At 35.5% G+C, this 16,224-nt stretch overlaps 1 protein-coding gene across 1 annotated transcript in view; it reads right to left on the minus strand.

The window, feature by feature from the left end:
• The window catches only part of LOC107684317 (VPS10 domain-containing receptor SorCS3-like), a 213,526-nt gene that overhangs the window by 112,885 nt on the left and 84,417 nt on the right, over positions 1-16,224 (minus strand). The window contains exon 3 of the mRNA XM_016480550.1: positions 12,780-12,847. Within this exon, the coding sequence (XP_016336036.1) occupies positions 12,780-12,847 (68 nt within the window). The remainder of the gene's footprint in view (positions 1-12,779; positions 12,848-16,224) is intronic.

The raw sequence follows: 16,224 nt of genomic DNA on the forward strand, positions 1-16,224 counted from the left end.
TATTTTTTGTGTGTGTGTGTGTGTGTGTGTGTGTGTGTGTGTGTGTGTGTGTGTGTGTGTGTGTGTGTAAAAATGTCAGTCTTACTGTCAGTTTTGTTCAATTTTATATGTCCTTGCTGAATAAAAGTATTAAAGGGATATGTCACCAAAAAATGAAAATTCAGTCATTAATTACTCACCCTCATGTTGTTCCAATCGCCTAAGACTGTCGTTCATCCTCGGAACACAATGAAAGATATTTTAAATGAAATCCAAGATGCTTCTGTACCTGCATTGACAGCCTTTCATTTCGAAGGCCCAGCAAGGTAATGAAAACATCATGGAAGTATTCCATGTTACTCCAGTGGTTCGTGAAGTCATGCTCTCGCGTCAACACAACACGCATGCGTCGTGGTGCTCTTGTGGAGAAGAAGAAGCGGAAATAAAGAACATTTTGAATATAGTCTTTTTTTTTTTTTTTTTTGGCGCACAAAAAACATTCCCATTAAAAATGTATGTTGAACCACTGAAGTAACACGGACTACTTCCATGATATTTCACTACCTTTCTGGGCCTTCGAATTGAAAGTTACTTAGGCTGTCGATGGAGGGAAAGAAACCTCTCGGGTTTAATTTAAAGTATCTGCAATTGTGTTCCGAAGATGAAATTAGGGGATTTAAACAACATGAGGGTCAGTAATTAATGACAGAATTTTCATTTTTGGGTGAACTATCCCAAACTCTGCGGACCCGGATACGGGTCCAAAATGACGTTAAAAATGTTTATGCTAAGTATTAATTTCTTACTAATTTCAGCACCATTTGGAATGATATCTCAAACCGTGCAGCTTGCTGAGACTATTTTTACCTAGCAGATTCTAAAAGGCAGAAAAAGCCCTTAGACTTTCATTAAAAGTAAGGACTAGAGCCACAGGGACAAAGATTTCACAGAGACCCGGGGGTGAGCTCTGTTGACTTATGTCAGTAAGAAACTACCTAGAAACCACCCAGAACACCCTAGCAACTCCCTAAAAATGGCAAGAAACAACCAAGTATAGTAAGCACTAGGGCTGCACAATTATGACAAAAATCATAATTGTTGATTATTCTCTTGAAATTGTAATTGCAATTATTACACATCATATAATCACAATTTACATATAAATGATGTTTATACCATTGTTTGAAGCAACCACATGCCATAATTTTAGATAAAAATAAGCTGAAAAACTTTGCTTTCTATAGTATTATGCCTCAAATGTAAACTAAACATTGGATTGTTTTTTTCTTTAAAAAAAATGCATGGTATTATAAATGTTATAAAACTAAAATTAAAACAATGTAAAAAAAAAAAAAACCTTCTTAAAAAAAACACATCTTAAGCATGCAGAATAACATAAGTGGACTTTGAACGATTAAATGCCGCTTTGAACGATTACGTAATTGTGGCATCCGGAATTGTAATCTCGATTAGAAATTCGATAAATTGTGCAGCCCTAGTAAGCACCACCCTAGTTTGTTCAAAAGGACTGGTTAAAAAATAGGCTGCTGTTTCTTGAGGATGCCACCAGGGGCAGATGAATATTAAAGGAGAATAACAGTGATCGGAAACAAGACAGGACGGTTTGCTGAAACTCTTGAGTGACACATGATAGCATCTGACAGCTAGAACGTGTTGTGTTATAAAGACTAAAAGCCTACTGAACACTCTTGCTCAGAGCGTCTCTGTATAGATCCCTACAGTTATTATCTCACAATTTGTGCATGTTATTTTTTTAAAACTCTGGTAATGACTTTTAGCACCGCACTGTCAGTATGGAATATTGCACTGGAGTAACACGCCAGCCTTTGTTAATTTTAAATCCTATTGTTGTATCACTGCAGTTCCATCAGAGCTCAACCAGACCTGACTTCACACCCAGATGCATGACTGAAAGTTTTATGATGACTATGAAAATCCATTCTGCTAAGCCCACACACCACAGACGAGATGAGGAGAGAGAGTGAAACAGGAGGGTGGAGACATGACGGATGTGTTTGCTACCACGGTGTCCGAGGAAAAGGCAGCAAATAAAATTTTCATAATCTGGATTTCATCAGCGAGCTCATCTCAGTAAAAAGAGAGCTTTTGTATATGCTGTCATTGTGTTTAATTCTGGAGCATTCAAACCAATACTTCTACGTATATATATATAATAAAATCTAAATAAAATGTTAATAAATACTATAATAGTATGTAAATAATTGTAAAATTACACTGTACAAAAAATACAGTGAGAAATTACATAAAAAAAAAAGTAATTGTATTGTTATGAAAAAAGAACGCTGTAAATAACAACAATAAATTACCATAATTTAGAGTGTTTTTCAGTTAATAATTCTAAAAATATATATGTCTTTATGGTGGGTAACAGTTACCACATTTCCAAATTCGTTCATAAATCCGTTATGTACATTATAAAACACATACATATATACATTTTGTATTGTTTAATTGCATTAGTTTAGTATTGTGTGTTAATGTTTGTTTGGCATTGTTCATGGAAACGTCAGTGTTAAACATGTAAAACGTCCTCACTGAAGCCACACACATAAGCTGAAGTCGCTCCACGAATTGAGTCCTAATTCATTCTATTAAAATAGTTTGCGCTGTACTCCTGCACTTATTTTGGCAATCTGTGACAGCGGATCGGAGAGAAATGTCATAGGCGGTCGTTTAGTCTGTCACCCAAAAAGGTGTGACACCTTCAACCGAAAGCAAATTGGCTAGTGGGATGCTGCCTTAAGCAATTTCCTTGCGAAAGTGCGACAAAGACGAACGTATATCCTCACACACACAAGAATGCTTTCAATCTGGCACAAGTACACACCTTTCAATTTCCTCTCAGACACACGGCAGAGACAATCACACACACGCTTACACAATTCAGGCCTCAGGCAGACTGTCAGCAGCAGCATCTCTCCTCTAATAACAGAGCTCATTGAAGCATAATTGAAAATGACTTTGGAGAATTGCCACATTAAGGGAGCATGGTGGATATCTGCAGGTGTTGAGGAGAATTGTGTTTGGGAAAAATAGACCGAGAGAGAGAGAAAGAGATGAAAGCGGTGGAGGGGTTTCCCGACAGAGGGCAAGGAGAAGCCAAATGCGGACAAGGAGAGTGATAGGGACGAATGGGACGGAACAGAAAGTAGATAAATAATACAACTTGACTATTTACATTTATAGATGGAAATCTGCAAATAGGTTCTATCATGCTCTAAAGGTGACCTCAAGAAATGAGACATCCTTCAGGACAGAGATGCGGAGAAGAGGAAAAACAATGACGCACGGATTGCAAAAACGGCAGTTTGTGCCTGCAGATGTGCATTTGCGGGTGTTACAGAGAGGATATCTAGCATGAATGTTGAAGTGAAGCTCTTCACACCGACAACATGAAGGTCAGAGAGCTCCAAAAACAAAACACTGAAACACAGGGACCAAAATAATACATACAAAACTGAAAAAAGGAGCACAAAAGTGGGTTGTAAAGTACATTCTCCCTCTAATATTCACTACAAGCAGAAGTAAACCCACCACAGGTCTTGACCCTTACCCTAGAGTCTGTAAAAGTCCAATTAAGTATTATTTGGAAATAATGAAATGCTCAATAAGGGCAAAGATCACGCTGGTTGCATAATAACAGTCCTGCGCTGCCTAAATTCAACACCACACTATGTATAGTTCAAAGGTGTGGGCCAGTTCAAAATGCCTTACAGAGGTTAGTCTCTCATAGCCAGAGCTTTGAGTTATGGGATAACATGATATGGTCGGGTCCACATTACATCTTATTCTTGCCAAGAAACACCTACTTAGACAGGAAAAGAAAGGCTTGACCAAGCACAGCTTGTTGTATTTTGAAATGCAATTTAGGGTAACGGTTATCCGAAATAGGTAAATATGATGGTCATTGTGAATATATAATTTTGCTTGTGAAAAACTAGTTTACTTACTACTAAGTCTTCAACCCAAACTCTTATCTTAAAGATTTGTTGCCACTATCCTGATAAAATTTGTTCTTCATCCTGGTACCTGGTCACATGACTTTCCTGGAGTGCTGATCCTTTAAAAAAATCCTTTATTGTGCCCATATTCTGGAAGTTGGGTAATAAAAGCCAATCAAATTAGAGTTTGCCTGGTCAATTCTGCTGTCTGATGCTGAGATTCGAGAAGAAACAAAAATCAATACAGTATAGCGAAGCTATTATTTTGGTATGATTTTGATTCAATATACTTATTATTATTGCAATTATTATTCTGCATTGATCGAGCATTGTTTTGATTTTTAGGTAGGTCAGCTTACATAAAAATCAATTGCTGCTTATTTAATAGTGAAATAATATTTGAAAATGAAATTGAACACATAGGTTCACCTAATTTGTTCAGTAATACAGATAAAAATGTGCAATGGGCAAAGCAATGTATTATTTGCAAGCAATGCATTAAAAATGATAAACTTCATACATGCATAAAACCTCCATTGAAGAACTGATCAATATATCACAATAGTTAGATTATCACAGAAAGAAAGAAATGAAACACTGTGGGAGCTGTAGACTCTGATAGGTTGAACTGTGGTAATATAAGTTAAATATATAAGTAAATCAGGTGTGTGTCATTTCCACATCATTTCCTTTCTCTATCTCTACCAATAAATGGAAATAAACTGTAAAAATAAAATAAGACAAAATAAATATAATATAAATATAAATCAAGCAATCATTCATTTGATGCATGATGTCCACTACAGAGGACACATTTTTAAAGGCCATTTTTAACAAGTTAGTTAATGGTTGATTAAAATAATAATAATAATAATAATAATCATCATCATAATCATAATCATAATACATTCTTTTTAAGTTAAAAGAATGGGAAAAGACACACACACACCACCAACAACAAGACTACTACAACTAAACATCTTTCTCAAACGCTCATCTTGTCAAGTATGTAGGAATCCTCTGTAGACACTCCTTTTCTCTCAATGATCTTCAAGAAAGCGTTTATGCTCAGAAATGAATCTTTAAAACAGAAGAATATAAAAGTTTGACATTTCCACAAGGCACTATTACTCTTGCATGAGGACTGAGACATTCTCTGGTTGCAGCCGGAAGGACAAACATTGGTTGCGCACACACGCAGATGCTTGCTGGGGAACTAAATGGGGATCAGACTGTGGTCAATTCAGGATCATCACCGGTATGTCAACATCCAAGACATGGAGCTGGGAAGAGAGAGACAATGAGCACCCTGTTTTTTGTGTAATTCAATTCTGGTTTAAGGCATCTGTTTTCTGGCTAACTGTTAAAGCGCAGCATAGAGAGTGGATCTGCATATCGAGAGGAGAGGGATATGTCCGTCATCAATGACATAGACATATCCTCTCAGGACAACAGGACTGATACAAGGTGACATCTTCAGGTCATGAGAATTCAGGTCTGCGAAAGTGTAAATGCTTGTTTCTGACTTTATATCTAGAAAGTGGGGCATGAGGATGGACAGCGGAAAGGAACAAGAGAATGCTTTCATATAGGGCCAAACTGTGAGTTTTTAGGGCCTTGGGCAGGATTATGACTGGTTGACTTTACACAAACTACCAGTTTGGAATAAATAAGATTTTTTATGTTTTTGAAATAAGTCTCTTATGCTCACCAAAGCTCCATTTATTTGATCAAAAATACAGTAAAAGCAGTAATAACTGATGGCAAAGCTGAAATTTCAGCAGCCACTATTCCAGTCTTCAACATCACATGATCGCTCAGAAATCATTGCAATATACGGCTTTTTCAAAAACATTAAGAACATTTTGACCGGTACTGTGTAGTATGTAAGTAATTCTTATAAAATAAGAGGGAAGATGGCCTAGTGAGCATTTCTAAGCTGTAATATATGTTTAGAGACGAGTTTATATTGTATGATGCTGCTCATCCAATACATTATTAAAATAAATAAATGAAACATTTGCTAATTTAGCTGCAATTGCACACAATCTTGCCCTAGCACTCTCTTAAATGCATGCAATCTTACAGTTTAGTTGAATAATTGAGTAAAGACAAATCAAACAGCACCCTAGCCGAAGACATTAATCTGACTTACATTATATAATTCTATGAATCATATATAGGCTGTAATTAGTAATTCATGATTGCAGTAAACTATGAATTCAGATTAAATTATGCCACTTATTTGGGATTTGGGTTATGATGAATAATGAATATGTTTGAAATGTACATTTAATTCATGAAATTATTAAATAACTAAATGAATTATGATAATTATTAATTATTAAAACCATCAGCAACAACATGACACTTCTGCCCCAATTCTGAGTGTCTAACTTTAACTTATATCAATCAAATTATAACAGTAATTGTTACTGTACAAATATAAATGAATAACTGTGTCCATGAATCATCATTAACACATAGATGTATAAACTTTAAATATCCAATATAAAATAAACACATATCACTATTATCCAATGAATCCAAAAAAATAAATAAATAAACATTGTTCAGATGGAATCTTGAATCTTGCAAATGTTGATATTCAGTTGGAAAGTCAAGATTAATAAGAGCATAACCAGCAATAAATGAGTTGAGATGTGATTTGATGACATCTATGGTGGAAATGGAAAATGAAGTGCAAAATTTAAAATACAGGTAAAACACCTGTTAAACAAAAAAGAATAAGAAAAATATCCATATTATTAGGGTACATTAAAATGGTAAAGACATTTATAATATTACAAAATATGTTTATTTTAAATAAATTTTACTGACTCATAAGATGCTTCTTTTAAAAACAATAAAAAAATATTTCTCCCCCTCCCCCCAAGAGAGAAAAAAAAAAAAATCAAAATCTAACATGCAGAATTCTCTGCCCTTGAACAGAAATTAAGTGAGCAGTGATGGTTCCTTCTATATCCTCTCCAGCCTGTTTCTCACTTCGTGTTTTTTTATTATACCTCAACACATCCATGCAGTATTCACAAGAACAATTTAACGACAAGAAAAGATGCCAAGCCCTGCTAATGGAAAACAAGCTTTCATTACTGTAGACGAGACTTTCTGCTAGCAAACAAGACTATACTGCTTTGACAGAGAGAAAAAGAGAAAGTAAGAGAAAGAGAAAGAAAGAGATTTTTTTTTCTTTCTGTGACACCTAAATCATTCAGCAAACGAGCAGCACACCAGTGCTATTGTTTCTTTATGGCTCCTTTCCTCATGCCTAGTCTTTAGGAGGTAGAATAAAAGAGTAGACTCCAATATCAGGACTCTTGCACTTTCTCTCTCCCTCCTTTCTCCTGGCATTTCTTCCGTTTTCAAGGGTTGTGTTTGATTGTATGTTTATACACACTCTCACATCCTCGTTCAAATTTGCTAGTGTGTTTCAAAGGAGTCAACAGTCTGGTTGGTGTTGGAAAGGCAGAGCTCTGCAAAAGAACCACCCTCCAAGTTCAACTGAAAGTTTTCATTTGCATCCCTTCATTTATTTTAGTGCTTTTCCCCTGCTAGCTGCTTCTTTCTGCCCCAATTAGAAGCTTTAGATCCAATCAGCCTGAACTTATAACTGTGGAAAGAACTATTGCTCTAAACTATTTTGGAAAGTTTCCTCTCCATTGTGAAGATGTGCAAACCCACTGTCACAGTTTTAAAATGATGAGTTGCTTTTCAGAAAGACATTAGTTTAGTGGTTCTATTTAAGGTTTGTAACCATTTAAGTTTGTTTTGGTTGTGCAATGTGTTGTAAAATGTTCCATTACCTTTATGCATTAGATGTTCATTATTTTACTTATTGATAGTTTTAAATTAATTTAAGTACATTTATTAATCTGGTTTCGTTAATTAGTTTAAGTGCAAGCAAAATTAAGGGAGTAGAGTTTACATTAAGTTTAGTTCATTCTAGGACATGGCATCTTAAAAAACTCCAAACTTTTAAACTTCATTGAGCAACATTTCTGCTCGGGACATGATCAATACTTCAAACTGTATGGCTTGTTGAGGAGAGATTTAGATATACTTTTCTAAGTGGTTAAACTCACAGTTTTGACCTATCAGATGGCACAAGTGTCAAACAAATCTAAATAAAAAAAAGAAGCAAAAAAAAAACAAAAGCAAACACATAAAAAACCCAAAATCAAACAAAAACAAAACAAACACACAAACAAACAAACAGTCAAACAACAACATAACAAACAAGCAAATAAAAAAACAAACAAACAAAACAAAACAGACAAACATAGAGACTTGGGGCTCTCTTGACTTGTGCCAATAAGCACCTAATAACCTCCAAGAACAACATAGAAACCACCCAAAACACCCTACTTTTTCTAATAACAGGATGGACAGTGCTGAAAATGTTTTAATAATAATCCAGCATTGTAATTATGGGTTTGTTCTAATTCCAAAGTACTTAACTGTACAATTCTTAGTATGTGCGGCCAACTGAAAGCAAGATGTCCTCTGAGTGTCATGACAAAAGCAAAGCACCCTTTAATTTACACAGAAACAAAAACCAAAGTCTAAAGCATAATGCTACTCTTTTGCAGCCCTGCAAGCACTTGCATTTCCTTTCAATCCAGATAAATAAGATACATCCAGATAAATATACATACAAGAATATCAGCAAAATTGATATGGATGAACATAAAACTAATTATATTTCTTTTAATGCTCTGCATGAGCACGTGCAGCTCAAAGGTTTCAAACCATTGCAACTGTGCATGCTTTCATTTTATGATTGGTTCTGGTCTAAATCGGTCTAAACAACCTGCTCTGCATATCAGCCAGCGCTAATAAGTCAGTTGCTTATTTTCCTGACATACTTACATTAAACATTAAAAAAACAGCTATGAAACCAGATTTCTCATCAACGGAACGCTCAATTCAACAGATAGGCTATGGAGACAAGCACAATATGACATGTGTCATTATAATAAATAATTGGGGCCGTGAAAAAAGGAAAATGAGACCTTTAAACCTACAGTATTTATGTTAACAGAGATTATGTGTCAAGCATATGACTCTATTCATCTATTTAGACTATTTTGCTTAGAATGAAAGACCCTTGGGGCCACCAAAGCAGGACAGGGAACGGTCCGACTCCCATTTCTGACACATCTGGCATGTTGATGGGATTTTAATTTGATTACAGTAAACATAACACGTACCTTTGAGGCTGCTTCTGAAACTAGAAAACCTCTCTCAAATCCAGTCTAGCGAGCACATGCTGATGGCTGTGATGATATTCTCAATTTATTATTATGACAGACTCTAAATTAGAGCTGGCTCCAGGATATAAGGGGAAGTCCCACCAGAGTGTAATTAAAAAGGTAAGAATATCAATAAAAATAGAGTGTGGTAAATGACCTTCTGAATAATAATCGTTAGTGATTTATGATTGTCGTCAGAAAGCACTGAGAGGGGGTGAAGCGGGAGCCCGCAGAATTTTCATAAATCTTATACAGTATATATTAAATAAGGAATCATAATCCTGAGGTTTATGAGGTATGGTCAAATATAGCAACAAGAGATAATAATATTACTTTATACATACATACATACATATAAATACATACGAACATATTTCATACATACTATTCAAAGTAAATTCTAAATTGTTGGAAAAGTCAAGATTTCAGATATTTATGATTCATTTTAAGGTCCGAAGAGTTTAAAATACTTCTGCGGCACACTGCAATATAAATGTCTGTCTTGTCTGATCAGAGTGCATTGTTTGGAAATCAAGCATGTCAATTCAATAAAGCCACAAAGATCGTAAAAACAGCTGGACAATTGTCATCCTCTAATAAGAGATGGCACAAAGAGAATCCATGGGGAAAATGAACATTGGCAATGTTCTTGTTTTTCTTCTCGCTGAGAGGTAAGTTCTGACTTCTTTAAAAGGTCAGGGACATCAGGTAAGTCCTGCTCTGAAAGGTCTGACTGGTGTTGCACGCGCTGACCTGTGAAATATCAACTCTATATAGGACCTGCCACTGCCAAAATGATGCAATTTGAAAGTATGTCAGCGCTCACCCTTGCATGACCCCCCTAGGCAGCAATGTCAGGTGGAAACAAACAGTGGAGGTTAGTGGTCCTGAAGCAACTATATGCCGTTATAGAGCAGGTACATCAGATCATGTTATGTTTGAATAGAATTATCGCTAAATTCTATTTACAGTCAAACAGTGCAAATACTGATGCAAATACTTGAAGAGCAATTGCTCTATTCACATTATCTTGAAAATACAGTTATTTCTAACAGAAAAAAAGCCTGATTGGGGCTCATAAAAACTATTCTCATTATATCTTTAAAGGAGCTGCATGTTTTGATTTGTTTTGTTTTGGACTGTACTAAAGCATAAAACTACTGTAACAATGTTGCAGATATTTAGGAAACATGCTAAGTTCACATTATTGTTTCTCCAAATAACAATGTGTTTCGTATCAGGATGTCTGTTTTTGTTTTGGTCTGTGTGATTCTACCCACTGCCAATTTACCCAATAGGATTTTGACACTCCGGGTTGCCAGTTGCCGGAAAACACATCGTATTGCAGCCTTTGAAGCCAGCAAATGAACTGGGTCAGAGATCGCAGATTCTATGACCTAAAAAAGCCTCGACATCCATCTAAAAATCTCTATGACCAGAAGCAAAATAAAACACGGATGAATAAATGCAACTTTTCAAAGATAAGGCTTTTCACCTTCCATTGACAATTGCGCTTGTTCCTGTTGCGTATCCTCAAACTGGCAACCCGCATGAGCGTTGAGTCTGAGGAGGAGGTGGCGGGAGGAAAAACTCTCTCCAGTATTTTAAATTTTGACTACAGTACCCATTCCATACATACTGCTCCTTTAAACTAACTCCTATCCTATTAAAGTGCAACAACGTTTCAGAACTTAAGAGTTCCGTTTTGCATCTATTTGTTGCTAATGAATTATAAATAAGGTATTAGGTGTTTCCTCCTCCTCCGAGAACCCAGGATGTTTGCATGAGACAGAGGCACAGTGCTTTGAGCAAAACAAGCGTCAGTTCTACTGGCACCGATATTTCCTTCACATCCACACACAGAGGGGTTCATTCACTTTGAATATTATCTGGAAAAATGACTGATCCTGCTCCATTGTTTAAGGTCATGCTGTTCATTAAAACTGACACGCAGTTTCTCAGAGCGATGCTCGTTCCCTGACCTTTCTCAAAAAGTCAACAGCTGTCTAGTTTTCTGCTAGCGGAACTAAACTTCACCAGTTGCTCCTTCAAAACCCACCTCCATCTTAATTGAACTTTGATCTCAATTACGAATGAAGATGTGTGGGCCCTGAAGTGTATTTTATCATGAAACACCGTCAGTGACCAAAGCTAAATGCAGATGCAGAAAGAAAATAGCAGGCGGCGTCAGGATTACGCTTGTTGTTAGCCTGTGTAAATGAGCAAAGAACTCCCCAGAGGCCTGATTTGTGGAAAACTGAGTATTAGCAAGCCATCATTTTGTCAATACATACTTTCATTGCTATGGGAGCAGTCATTGTGATGTATTAAAACTGAGGCTGCACAGATCCACAGGGTTTAGTAGGCTAGACTACACAACAGTGTGAGAATTCAGTCTTAATCATGACAGTCGGGTCTGTGTTTGCATTTGCGGTACTGTTGATTAAAAGCGGAAAGGCTAATGTGTTTAACTGCTCTATTTCTTTCTCGCCATCTCCAACTAATATTTTCTCTGCATTTTATCATTTCAAGTTACATGCATATCAGAAATAAAATAAAATAAATAAAAATTTAATTTAATTTAATTTAATTTAATTACTACTTTTACAGATACAATTGCTATTTTAATGTTATTTATTTTATATTTACATATAACAGATGAGAAATGGACAATGTACTGTAGTGTAAAATCTTACATTCTTTAAAACTGAGTTAAAACTGAATCTTAATTATATACAGTATAATTTACTTAATATTATAATTGCTTAATTGCACAACGATTAAGGAATAACAGACCTGTCATAGCTTGTACTTATATTGCACATAGAATGAGACATCCTTTACTAGGAAAATCATTCAGTGTATTCTCAGAAAACCCATTAACCTTGAAACCCTTCTGCCCTACAGCAGCTCATGAAAAGAGCACTGCACTTGTCATCTCAAATCAGACGTCATCGTAAATCGTCAGACTTAAGCACCTCAATACAAAGCTTCTCTCTGTACAAATTGAAGTGTTCAGTTGACCGTGTGAAAGATAAGGCTGCTCCTATCACTCTCAGCTGCACAAAGCATCCAAAAACACTGGTAAACGAGAATCTAACAGAGGCAATAAGGATTGCAAATGGACAACAAAATTAATTGAATTTAGATTGTAGAGGACTTTTATGGCTTGGATCAGTGTCAAAGGCTTTTTTTTTCGTGCTTTAAATATGGAGATAGTTAAGAAACAGGCTATACTTAACTGGCAAAGATAAGATAAGATAAGTTGTCCACATAAAAATGTGTCAATAAATTAAAATTGTGAATATGCAATTAAGACTGTTTAATACACTGTGAATTCTTGCTGATGTGCAAGTGTCATGGTTGAGATGGAATGGTTCCTGAAGTGAATACTATTGCTCCTCACTCTAGGCAAAATCAAGCAACTCCGCTCTCCATCGCTCACATACTTTGCCTGGGATAGATGTAATGGAGAATGGGAAAAGAGCTGAGATGGGAGGAGAGATGTGGGAGGTAGAGGAAGAGATGGTAGCTTTTAGCTCACCTCCATAAAGTGCTTTCCGTTACACTGCCAAGGTGAAAGTCATACAGCTTGGTGAGAATCAGAATCACCTGTGAAAAGAAAATCAAAAATCAAATAAATCTATATATCTGACCTATTTATTACTCTTATTCCACTCCATCACATTTATATTCATTGCAGAATTGCAGACAGTTTCTTTTTCTAACCAAAAAAAAAAAGAACAGCTACACGAGAATTTACATGTTTCAAGGAGCAATTTCCAGGACAGGTACAGTAGCAAACAATTCAAGTTAACAATAACAGTTCTAGAGCTCAAAATGAACTTTATGAGATCTCATGATCTTCAAGAGCTTAAACATACATAAATAAATATATAAATTGATAAGATAAGAACAAATGAGTGTTTTTCTCATTTTATATTGTTAATTGATCAATATACGGTTGTTTGATCAATATTAGCAATATTAAACAGCAAAAGGTATATTAGACTGTTTACACTGCATGCAAACCTACTGATGCAATATTGTATAAATAATGTTTTTCCTGTCTGTTTACATTTACACAAGATAAACCAAGCATTATTACATCAATGCATTGCCAAGTTGGGGTTTTTATTTTAATTTAACTTAAAGCCAAAATACTAATTTTAACATCTACTCTTCAGTAAAGTTCAGAAAACTTCTTTAAAGCTATTTAGAAGCCAGTGGCGCCTAAGGGCCGGTGGATAGCTATGCTCATTTTCCAAAAGCCCTTCAATTGTTTGTCTTCCCGACCCCCGTGATGTTGTGTTTACTTCTCTTTTGTGTCAACAAGCGGGACTCAATCGGCCTTCGAGGCTTTAAGCCGGGTGGGATTGTGTTTGATAGTTCTCAACCCTGACCTTGGGCTCTATGATCTGTGAGAGCTTTTAGCCTCAGGGTCAGTGAGAAGACAGCGGGAGCTGCTGAACCAGCCATCCAGAACGTCAAACACTGATGCATGCACGCGCATCACACATTCACAGTGCTGACCCCGTGAAACACCTCAACAAAAGAATAAAAGCTTATAAAATGTGCTTTCACTGTGTTTTCTGCACTTTATGGTGGCCCCGTAAGGGAGGGTGGGGTAAGATGTGTCACCCTCTTAATCTAGCAAATACACATTCATATACAGCTGCCTGGGCTTATTTAGGTCTAAAGGCCCGTTCACACCATCAATGATAACCATAAAGACAACTATAATGATAACTATATCAGCACACCAACGGACAATGACATTCTGTTTATTGTAAGCATGCACTGCAGTTCTGTCATCTGCCACATTAAATACTTGAGAGCAGGATAGAATCTGATTGACTGTCAATGATTTTATTGTTTACCAGCTAGAAAAAAAAAAATTATCTGAAAGCAATTACAATGATACCACTCCTTTGTGCTGTTATCGTTAGTTATTAGTTTATAGTTATTATAGTATATTGTTAAAATTTAGAGCAATTTTTAAAATAATATATTTATCATTGTTGTTATAGTTATCGTATTCTCACTGCATTCAAACGTTTTAAATACTAAAACTATCTATGGTTTGTAAATAAATAAATACATTTGAATGACATCATGCTTTAGTAAACATTTTATTTTCATTCATGCTTATTTTCCTATTTTTGTACTTGTTAAATATATAAAAATTCAATACAAATATATTTTTATATTTTTATATTTTACTTTTATTTTATAATATTTAATTTTGTTCTTATATTTTAATTTGTTTATTTTATACTGATTAAATATGTAAAAATAAATATGTGCACATCATTTCATGTTTAGTTTTCCCCACTGATTCAACTTGGGATATTTTGCCCAAAAATGAAAATATATCTAATATACTTTGGAAGTCAGTGATTATACCGGCAACTGCTTGGTTACCAAGATTCTTCTAAATATTTTCTTTTGTGTTCAACAGAAGAAAGAAACTCATACAGGTTTGGAACAACTTGACGATGAGTAAATGATGACAAATTTTATTTTATTTTATTTTGGATGAACTGTTCCTTTAATGTGAAGTAAATCATTTCATTAGACAGCTGATCACATGGAAGATGTGTTTACAGTTGTTGTTGTTCTTATTGAACATTTTATTGAAGATTGTATCCCTTTATTCTACCATGTAACCAAACAATCAGTCATATCCTGAGCTTTTACAAAGGCATACACTGAATTATAGACAAAATAGTGGTCTAAAGACAATAAGCACATCTCTAAAATGACTTCCAGAATGAATTTAGCACAGTCAATACACTCTCAAAAATGGGAGATTGACTCACACCATGACTTTATTACGTTTGAAACCAAAAGAACGTACATGGGCTGCATCACATTAGGCGACAGACATTTATATAATTAATAAAGGGCTCAGTGCTTACATTTGCTTAACAAATGCATGGCGGAAGAATGCAACTGACAGAGGGCGGCCATGATTGTAAGTCACCATTGCAACACATTGTCCCTCACGTTGACATTTTACATAATTACGGCCATTTCCTTCTGTCAGATGCTGCTGTGTTTCCTGTGCAGGTCTAAGTAGGTTTGAGATAATGGGTTTCATTTGCATATTCATATTCATTTTCCTTTGATAGCTTTGCCTAGTGTAAAACAGGCCTCTTCCCTGAAGCAGGGCGACAAATAAGCTGTCACTTTGAGTCATGTTGGTAGTAGCGGCTACTCCGTGTCTGTTTGAGCAGATAAAAGTCATGAGACAAGAAAAAAAAAAATGTATGAGAGGAGAAAAAGTAGCTTATACCCTTTTCAAACCCTTTTTCCTTCACAAAACGAGTCTACTGTACAACCAAATGGCTTCAGCAAAAGCCAAGGCCAGCCGTGCCACCTAACAGATGGACACAGATATCAGTAACTGGGTAAAAATGGTGTCTAGGCTCATGACCTTCACTCTAAATATGGAGAAAGGATTGTTCAAACCAAGAAAGATCAGTACACCACAGAGATGCAAGTCGCCTAAATAAGAAGAGAAACAAATTATGGGAAGAAATTTGGAGTCTTGCCCAACTTGGTTAGGAAAGAATCGCAAGTTAGTTAGGAAAAATCACAACCTCTGAACCCTTTTACTCCCTCTTAACTGTCGAGCACTGTTCAGAGACCCCAAGGCCATTTTAATATAGATTAACATTAAACAATTTAACAAGAGAAAAATCCTCTGAAAATATGGACTTGATCTAGAAATTGAGAGAGAAGCACTTCAAAAATCTTGGAGAGAGCAGAAGATATGCAGACACTGCAATATAAACCATAAGAAGATTAGATATTTCATTTGTATCCTTTTACAAGTACTAAGCTTACTATACTATATTTATCTTTTCTAAAATGTATTTGTATCAATTATTATTTAAACTTAGATTGTTAGATTGCATAGAAACTCCCAGACATATATGGAATGGATGAAAGCCACACAGCCAGAAGCATATATATATATATAC

The sequence above is a fragment of the Sinocyclocheilus anshuiensis genome, unplaced genomic scaffold (genome assembly GCF_001515605.1).
Source record: "Sinocyclocheilus anshuiensis isolate Anshui unplaced genomic scaffold, SAMN03320099.WGS_v1.1 scaffold1371, whole genome shotgun sequence".
NCBI classification, from domain to species: Eukaryota; Metazoa; Chordata; class Actinopteri; order Cypriniformes; family Cyprinidae; genus Sinocyclocheilus; species Sinocyclocheilus anshuiensis.